Source organism: Alosa sapidissima, chromosome 3, assembly GCF_018492685.1.
Source record: "Alosa sapidissima isolate fAloSap1 chromosome 3, fAloSap1.pri, whole genome shotgun sequence".
In the NCBI taxonomy this organism is placed as follows: Eukaryota; Metazoa; Chordata; class Actinopteri; order Clupeiformes; family Clupeidae; genus Alosa; species Alosa sapidissima.
The window spans coordinates 11,287,124-11,297,132 of record NC_055959.1 but is presented as its reverse complement, the minus strand read 5'-3'; the positions used below and the strand labels follow the sequence as shown (position 1 = coordinate 11,297,132).

The 10,009-nt window shown below is 47.0% G+C and overlaps 1 protein-coding gene across 6 annotated transcripts in view; it reads right to left on the bottom strand.

Moving 5' to 3' along the window:
* Positions 1-136: 136 nt before the first annotated feature.
* LOC121705541 (F-actin-uncapping protein LRRC16A-like) overlaps positions 137-10,009 on the bottom strand; it is a 66,294-nt gene continuing 56,421 nt past the window's right edge. For 5 of the 6 annotated variants that reach the window (XM_042086568.1, XM_042086571.1, XM_042086570.1 and 2 more), the window contains 9 exons: positions 9,505-9,571; positions 8,809-9,008; positions 8,248-8,357; positions 7,059-7,524; positions 4,647-4,695; positions 4,190-4,456; positions 3,614-3,739; positions 2,490-2,645; positions 137-2,008 (listed from right to left, as the gene is read on the bottom strand). In XM_042086568.1, coding sequence (XP_041942502.1) covers positions 1,827-2,008; positions 2,490-2,645; positions 3,614-3,739; positions 4,190-4,456; positions 4,647-4,695; positions 7,059-7,524; positions 8,248-8,357; positions 8,809-9,008; positions 9,505-9,571 — 1,623 coding nt within the window. In that variant the 3' untranslated portion in view covers positions 137-1,826. The remainder of the gene's footprint in view (positions 2,009-2,489; positions 2,646-3,613; positions 3,740-4,189; positions 4,457-4,646; positions 4,696-7,058; positions 7,525-8,247; positions 8,358-8,808; positions 9,009-9,504; positions 9,572-10,009) is intronic. The other variant, XM_042086574.1, reaches the window with a different exon arrangement.

Here is a 10,009-nt window from a genome sequence, read left to right as displayed (position 1 = left end):
ATAAAAATGTGTCTTCCTTACATGTCATATATAATTTCCTTAATGAAGAGTCAGTGGATTCACTTCTTCTAACCTGCTCTCTCCCTATTAACATTGTGCATGTAGATAACGGACACAGGGTCAATTGTTTTGCTATGTAAAAGAATTTTAATTGTTATAAATATACACAAATAAATGTCCACTCTCTAGAATGCATTATGAATAGAAGGTGCCATAATCAGAACCAGCAGGACAAAAGGGACAAACATAATGTGGTTACTTCAATAAGTAACATCAATTCAAGTTCTTTTAGTAAACAATTCAGATTCATCTCACATGTTTATTTTCCTAGCCCATAAAGAAAACAATATTTATTGTGCTTACAGCGCAACAACAAAACTAAAATTAATTGATTTTGTATGGTATTGACATTATGTACATAGAAAGAAGGATAAGCCTATTGCAATGGGTAAAAAAGACATCACCAACAACCAGTTTGTATAACAACAAATCATAAACTGTCTTGATGACAGTGTGCTTAGTACCATATTAATATAGGACTTTGTTTACACACACTTGTGTGCATATATTACATTATTATTTTTTTTTTACCAAGGTACTGTACATTTCACATACATATACAGACAGAGATGCACATATATACACATAAACCTTACATGCATGTCACAAACCGTAAGTGGCAAACATAGAATGGGCTGTTAAGAGGACATGTGAGAGCACATTGCTTGTCCTCTGGGAAAAGAAAACATGGCTCCTTCATTCATGAGACACAACAGAAATCTGCCAGCTGCTTTAGTTCCACACACAGGCTGAGCTCAAGAACATGCCGACTAGAACTCCGCAGTAGCACTAATAATGCAGCTGAGCACGTGGACTTGGGACTGTGTGTGCAAGCGTTGAGTGTGTGCGAGTGGGGAAAGAGAGAGAGACAGGGAAAGCAATCTAGAAAAATAGAGGCCCGAGGCAAAGAGGGGATGTGTATGAGAGGTGGTCTGTATTCCTGGTCTATATCTTGTCCAGCCATTATGTCTGGGAGGAACATCACAGTACTGACTAGCTCAGGATAGATGCCATGTCATGATAAAGATTCCATGTCAGTGCATTTGGGGGATGATGACCTTAGAGTAACTGGTTTGAACACAGTGGCTAAACGCCCTGTTCTTTTGATCACAGTGCTTTGAGCCCTTTTGCCACATTACAGGGCTGAGGTGATCCACTGCAGTAGGTCTACTGCAGACACCTGACACTTCACTGCAATGGCAGGTAACCCCAGTAAAGGACGGGATCGAGGAGGAGGAGGAGGTTTTAAGATCAGTATCTTAGGATTAAGGCCTGGAAAAAGAAAATGGAAACTTCTGGAAGAACAATCAAATCTCCCTTACCAATGTGCCGGTGAAGCACAGGGCATGAGGAGTGGGCAAATCAGACAAACACTGGCCCTGCGGCGGAGAGAGAGGACAGTCCAGGACTGTCCTTTCAGATTCACACAGCACAAACTTCTAGAACATGCACACCGTCCGCACACATGCCTGTCCAAAACCTGGACCAGTACTCATGAAAACTCTTAAAAGAGTGCTGACCTGTGACCAGGGATTCCCTGCACATTACTAACCTCATTAATTCAAAGTCAAAAAGGTTAAACTGATCCCAGTTTAGCCCTCCGAAACAAAGAGAGGCCTGGTTTAAAGGGCGGAACCTGAGGGTTAACGCTACAGCAGAGGTGGAAGGCAGCTTCTCTAACAGTCTTTTAGCAATTCCTGGTGGCTCTTGTGGAGAAGGAAGGAAGTGGACACAGTGGGGGGACATCGCGTCGCTGCACATGTTTCTCAGATAAATACAAAGTCTTTGTTGCCCCCGTCCTCCCCTTTGCTCTTGTCTTTGTCCTTGTCCCGGTCAGCAGCGGGCGAGCGGTCCTTGGACTTGGTGCCATTCTCTCGGGCGGCCAGTCGGCCGGGGCCTGGGCTGGAGCTCAGTGGGGGGTCAGATGTGGACGTGGATCCCTGCTTCACTGTGTGTTCAACGGGAGAGGAAATAAAAGAGGTTACAAAAGAGCTTGACCAGCAGGGGGCAGCACTCAGGGGAGGCCTACAGCCACAGCAGTGCTCGGCTCTACACACCACTAGGCGTCACATTCAGCTTCTTATTGGGCTCTGTCTACTTGACACTTTAATGAAATACATGGCAAACCCAGAATGACTATTGTGTGAAACTAAACACGTAACTTAAACAGGACATGACACTTAAAACATGACACTTAAACATGACATGTAACTTAAGCATGACGTTACAATTAACATCCATAAGGCGACAAGAAGCATTGCAGGAAGAAGCATAGAAAGGAGCAAGAATCTGAGTGCGCTAGGATGAAGATGTGATGTGGAACTGGACACACAAAGATGCAGGGCCAGTGGGTGGGTGGGGAGGCGTAGGTAGTGTGTGTGTGGTGTGCAGACTGTGTTGGTGTTGTTGGGGGTTGAGGGAGGTCTAACCGGGCCATGTGTGTGACGTCCGGCCTGCCTTCTGCAGGGTGTCCTCCTCAGCTGTGGCACTGGAGGTTCGGCGCAGGGGTCGGACCCTGGGGGCCGTGGCTGGACGCTCGGGGTCCTGGCCTAGGCTGGACGCACTACCTTCTGCTGGAAGCTCCGCTGAGGAAAAGGGGGGGGTGCAGGCTGCCATTTAGCCTCAATCTCTAACCAGCTCCGACCTCCTGGCTACTCTTACGGCTCTTAAAGTTCTACGTTTAATGTTTTTACTCAGTGAGGATGGCTTTCTCCTTAGAGTGAAGGCTTTGTGGACTCTTACCCTAGCTCTCCCCATTTTATAGCCTAACCTTCAGAAATAAATTAGATAATCAGTCAGCAAGGTCTATGGTCTATTCTAACTACCAAGTCATTTATATTCCCCCGGTGTAACCGGTCTGTTAATAATTAACAACTGTTTGACACTAAATAAACCCACCTCCACAGTTCTGCATTGAAGAAGAACAACCACATTAAGTCCAGCTGTGAATGAAACTACGCTTCAAGTAACACTCTTTAAACAGAACTAGTAGTGTCAATCTTTACTTAACCAACATGTTTTTAGAAGAGTCTATAGTGGGGAGATGACATGGAGCCATCCTTGCTGTATAAATGTAGTGAAACCAGGCCACCACAAGCTCACTGAAAATGACTTGATTTGAAGAAAACTATATTAGATGGTCAGAGGGATATGATTTTGACCAGTAATGTAGTCTAGTAAAACAGGACATGGCCCCAGTATTCTCTTGAAATGACCAGGTATCAATGACCACAAACACCAATTCTGCAGATTCTGCACAAATTCTGCAGATTTCCTTAAACTGGGGGGAGTTGTGGTGTTGACATAATGGCAAAACATGAAATGAAAAGTGAAGATGGAAAGACATTTTAAATTCAGCACAACAGAGCTAGCAGGCAAAAGACAAAAGACCATGCACTGACAGTGAAAGACGTTAACATGCGTCGCACACTGACCTTAAAAAGAACCCAAAACAACCCGCATAAATTAATTTGTTAAAACCTTCTGTTCTCGAAGAGGAGAACCTCCCTAGCCAGAGGCAGCTCCTCTCCAGCTCCCTCCCCCTGGTACCTACCGTCCTGAGGGGAGCGCCGGCTCGCCAGCGTGGTCCCCTCCTTCAGTGAGGGCACTCTCTTCAGGCTGTGGGGCAAGCCAGGCCCTTTAGGGGGCGCACTAGCGCCAGGAGAGTCAGGGGCTTCGTCTGAAGGAGGAGAGGGATAGTGAGATGGACAGACGGACGGACAGACAGACAGAGAGAGACAGAGAGACAGACAGAGAGACAGAGAGAGACAGAGAGACAGACAGAGAGACAGAGAGAGAGACAGACAGGCAGACAGAGAGACAGACAGACAGGCAGACTGTAGTGTACTGAAATAACAGTCCAATTTTTACATAAATCTCAGGATATGACACATGAAACTTAATTCGCACACATAAACAAACTAAATAAGCATTTCACTTTCTAAGAGCTCTCCAATTCCCTCCCACGTAATGCCAGCCCAGAGAAAACCCCAGCAGGCGGCGTTAAATGGCAGGTGAGGCCTGTGGTTTTGGGTCCGTTGATTGCTCTGCAAATTCCAGTTATAGGACTGTCATAATGAATAAGCGCTGTGCAGTATCAGTTCAGGGCTTGTGCCCCCTGGCTGCTTACCGGTGCTCTTGCAGCCGGGCCGCGGCTTCTGAGGGATGGCAGGCCGGGCGGCCAGCGCCGGTTTGGTGCCCTGCGGTGGGGGCTTGGGGCTGGGCGGCGTCTGGGAGGTGGATGGGGCCCTGGGTTTGGAAGAAGGGTCGGGTTTCTCCGGCCTCTCGGGCTTGTCTGGCTTGGCCTCGGCCAGCGCAGGCTTCTCTAAGTTGACGGCTCCGTCACTCTTCACTCCAGAAGCAGATCTGCTCTCAGTGCTGAGGGACTGACCCTTAACTGACCAGCCAGAGACAGAGAGTGAGGGAGAGAATACACATGACATCCTTTGAAAACAACGGGAATCTGAATACTTCAACACACTTATACAAAATTTTGGAGACTTTTGGAGCAAATTATTGACTACTCTACGTTTCTCTTCTCATTTTGTCCCCTGACCACATCTGCGAATTAAACCCTCAGCACCCACCTGCCACAGGAGTCTCTGGTCGTTCCAGACTGGACCCTGAGTCTGGCATCTGTGAACAGAGCAAACAAACATCATTAGACAACAGTTAACAACATCAGATAGGTCACATTTATTACACATAGTTTATAATCCACTCCATCACATAACAGCTGTCTCCATGCATTGTTAATATACTCATAGATACAGCAGTCATGACCTAAACATCCGAACCCTGAGAACTTAACAGATCTATCAACAATCTGAAACCTACAGTAGAGTACATCAGATTCCTCTAGACCACAGCAGTAGCCCTTTCCATCAACTAACTCATAATTTACCACATGGGGGAAGCACTGCACGAATTTGGACGAATTTGACCCGTATAGAGGAACAAATAGTTCCATCAACATCACTTCTGTCTCTATAGGGAGTCCACCAGCACCCAGACTCCATCCCTCCCATCCGGAGCCCAGCCAAGAGCATTCCTCCAGGCGCCGGGCCTTAGGCGGTACCACCTAGACACAGCAAAGGCTTAACCAGCGGCACCAACCGCCACACCTCGCCCTGACATATTTCACAGCTGTGGTATTGGCATGTCAACTCAACTCAGAGCCAAAAACATCAGTTGGAAGCACTGCTACACCTCAGGAAGAGTTATGAGCACTGCTTAGCAAGAACGCTCTGTTTGCTCTACCTTTTTTCCAAAGGCCAAAAGACCAGAGTGACGCTCACGGGGGGAAAGGGTTTCAACAGCACATTACAAGCCTCATTCATTTCTGCAAGCTCAATGTGAGCAGCAATGGCCCGTGCTAACGCTAACAAGCTAAGGTGGCGGAACGGCTACGCCACCCATTAGTTAGGTCTCCCCAGCGTCTCCCACAACAGGCAGGCGAGCAGGAGGTTCGGACGGGGTGAAGAGAGAGGGGAACGCTTGACTTTCAACTTTGAAAATTGAACATGTCTTTTTATATATATATGGGGCTTTTATGCCTTTATTTGGACAGGACAGTGGAGAGTGACAGGAAGCAAGTGGGAGAGAGAGATGGGGTGGTATTGGGAAATGACCGCAGGTCGGATTCGAACCTGGGTCCCCGTGGGCACTCGGACACGTATATGGTACGGGCGCTGCAGCCTGCTGCGCCACAGCGCCCCCCATGAACGAGTTTTAAAATGACTCTGACAGCCTGCTAAATGCAAATCTAAAGTAATACCAAAATATACACATCACTCTCTTCTTTTGACAAAGTGCTTCTGCATTTGGGTGACTGATAGTTTTGTAAAACCCTGGTTGCCTGATAATCTCATTAAGCTAAAACAAATCAAATTGTACCATTTAAATAATGAGCTATGCTGGCTTATATTTGATTGTATGTGATAGAATCACTTTGCCATCAACACAACAGGACACCCATGTGTGTCATGGCCAACATTTCTCTCCATCCCCTGTAGATGGCGCTCCACTGACAGAGTTAAGGCCTGTTGACACCAGTGACAATCTGGCCAACAGATGGCAGGCACAGCTTTGCACAGTGAGGCCAGGTCAGAGCAAACATAACTCAGGCAAACACCATAAACCTCTTACTTTCTCTCACACACACACAAACAAACACACACACACGCACACACACACACACACACACACCTGTGTCATTTCTCTGTGGTGGACAGCTCTATACTATCTCTGTTGTTGTTATTTCCTAACGTTGCACAGTCTGTGGCTGTATTCACCTTTTAAACTATCACTACACAGAGAGCACAACACACACACACTCCTCTTTCTGAAAGCGCTCCAAATTCCACGTCGCCTGATCCTACTCAAATGCTTTGGTCACAAATGGCCCAGAGACAACACATCCATTCTGCCAACTCCTCTGCAACTTCAAAAGGCATTCAGGCCAGCTGGTATTGGTCATTTGCATCCAGACCCATTGCATTCCATAGTGGAAAAAAAGTGTAGTTGTGCCATGTTCAATGCCTATGAAAACATGGCATTCAAAAAGTGGCATACAACTGCATACAGTAGTCCCAATAACACTTTAGACTTCTGTCAGCCTGCAGCTGGACTGCAAACTACGACTTGGTCACTAGGGGGAACCACCACCTAACTGATGAATTTGAACACAGCAGCACAACCCACATTAAAATTCAGTGATCATACCGTAGTGTCACATTAGAATGTCAATATAATAATCAATATAAAAAACAAATGTAAAATCAAACTGAAAAAAAGCTCTCTGTCACTCAACTCACTCACAAACCAAGCCCATTAGCACACTGACTGTCATCCTGTGTTAATCTATGTGCTGGTAAAAGTGATAGTGATCCATCTGGACCAGGCCCAGAGCAACCATGTGCACACACACACACACGCACAGACGTGCACGTGCACGCACACGCACACACACACACACACACACGCTCACTGAAACAAACCTTCGGGGAGCCAAATGCCCTCTTCTCCTGCTTGGCCTTCATCTCGGCCAGCAGGCCGCAGCCCATCACCTGCACGCCGTAGCGCCGGCCGCTCTGGGGGCTGCCCTCAGAGTCCAGCGAGTCGATGGAGTCGGGCGTCTTCAGCTCCTCCGAGCGGTCCGAGCTACTACTGCGCTCCGCCGCGGGGGGTCGGCCCCTGGTCTCCGGTGCCGGACTCCTGACCTTGGGTGAGGACGGCTCCTCCAAGATCAGGGGGGTGGACGCTGGTGCAGAGGCAGGCGTGGAGCTGGAGGCCGAGGGGCCAGAGGTGGTGGCGGCGGCCGGGGCTGGAGCAGGGGCAGGGGCTGGACTGGAGGCGGCATGGCTCTTGTCGGACCTGGAGGAGCGGGACTTGATGAGGTTCAGGAAGCCTCCTTTCTTCTTCTTCTCTCCGTCCTGGGAGTCGGAGCTCCGGAGGGAAGGCCGTCTGGGACAGAGGTCAGTCAAGAGTCAAACACTCAGCTCAGAGCAGTGCACACACACACACACACACACACACACACACACACACACACACACACACACACACAGACAAGTCAAAACTATCAAAACCTCAGAGACATACGGATGGGATCAGGCACGTAACAAAAACCAAGCAGGAGGTAGCCCATGCCAAAATATTTCAAAACCAACATATTTCTGGTTCACAGCCTCCAAGCCAACATTGCTGTTTTTCTCCCCGAGATCATTCTGGAATGCTCCCCAATGCTCAACATTCAAGGCATCAACTCTGTGTTGCCTAAGGTACGTTTTTTGAGGCCAACATTATAAAGGAGAGCTGAGTGAGAGATAGAAAGCTCTTTCTCTGATTGATATACATGGTGAATTTAACAGAACTATATATGTGTCGTTAGTGGCATACACAAGTTGAATGTCACAACACGTCAGAGTGATTAAAATGGTCAAACACAGTTTATCTCAAATCAATTGAGTGAGCATGGCTTGTAACTCCACTTGTCTGGCATAGTGCCACAAGGGTAATCCAAGAGACTCTGCCATATGCTGTACACAGATGAAAAACTAAATGACATAATTGACATAATTACAAAAACGAGGTTCGGTAACCACAGAGAGGGGGAGGTGGAGGTGGTGGTGGGGACACGCATTGTACAATTAGACAGGAAATGAAAATGGCAGCCAAACCGCTCACTTATTGTCCATTTTGCTGACTTTCCTGGAGAAGAACTCGTCCACTCCCTCGTCCACCCGTCCCATCAGGCCGTTCTGCTCGCCCTCCTGGGGAGGAGCAGTGGCGATTTGCTGCGAAAACAACAAGAAGATTCTCTTCAACATGGCCTCAAAGGCCTTCACGAGGATGCATTCAAACATGACGACACAAATCAGACAAATAGACAAACAGAAAAAGCAACAAAAAAGCAAAAAGACAAAGAGTGATTCAGTCATCACAAAACTGTAAATGACTAGAAGTACTCACAGTAAACAGTTGAAATCATTCATTTACAATCTATGTTTGCTGTGTTTTCCCATATCACTGTCCACACACACATGAATCAATTAGGCCGTGAACGGTGTTGGCTCACAGCTCAAACAAGGCGAGTGTGAGTGAGCTGAACCAACATGAAGGCTTGAGTGAATCTGGGCTACTGCTGATTAGTCTAATTGAACCGGACACCAGTGAAACTCAGCGAAACTGGTCAGTCAGCAGTGAGAAGGGAGAGAGAGAGAGAGAAGGCACGGGCCAGACACCCACCGGGACCTTGCTGGAGTGGGTCTTCTTGTTCCTCCTGGGCCGCAGCTTGGTGAAGTGCTGCAGCTTCTTGGCCTCCTCCGAGGGCAGCTCCCCCATGGACCCCGGCGGCTTCTTCTCCAGCTTAGAGGGGGCAGCCTGGTGGTGGTCATCCACGTGGACGGGCACTTCCTCCAGAGCCTTGTCCAGGTCAAACTCCATTTCTAGATGAGAAGAGGGATGCACAGGGAGAGCAAAGAGAATTTTAGAACCTTAAGAGTTTTAGTGCATCAACATTCTGTAAAGGAAAAACTCTAGCAACTACTGCTACTAAACTAAACTACATTTACACTTTACATTTACACTAAACTACATTTACTTACATTACTACATTTACAATATGCTACAATTGTACTGCTGAGACTTGATGGATGGACAAGGAAGGGGACACTTTTTAGAAATATTTAAAAGAAAAAATACATTTTAGCCTTAATTGACAGGATGGTGAACATCAGAGAGAGGTGAAGAGTGGGAACAGGAAATGACCTAAGGCTGGATTTGAACCGGAGTCCCTATGGGCTCTAGACCCGATTGTGGTTTGGTACACCGACGCTACCCCTGTGTTAAAGGCTCCCCCCTGAAGAGGACTCTTTTCAGGATTACATATCAGCCCCTGTGAGATGTCAGTATCTCCATGTGAATTCTCACTCACTCACTCACCAAAGGCACGAGAGACAGGCCGCAGCATTCTGCTGTGAATGCTCTTCCTCTTGGACTTGGGGGTCATCTGTGGATTAGAAGCAAAGATTAACCAATGACGAGCCTTTTCACTGACAATCTTTCAATTTTTTTTTTATCAATGCCTCGAAAACAGATGAAAGCCCTTAGTAACTCAGATGCTCCCATGTTTTTCAAAATGGCATGACTACACTGGAAATCAAATCAGATATCTGGTCTTTGCATTACAGACTCAAAATTCGGAAGTGAAACTGAACCTATCCAAATCTGATGAAAGCTTTTAACCTGATAAATATGATAATCTTGAATCCTTTAACAAAAATAAATTGTTCATTTTCTGCACTACTACTTCTGCAAAACCAGAGTAATCATGAATGTCTTAAAAAGGTAAATTCTCTGCACAATTTGAATCTATTCAGTGCAGAGAGAGAGAGAGAGAGAGAGAGAGAGAGAGAGAGAGAGAGAGAGAGAGAGAGAGAGAGAGAGA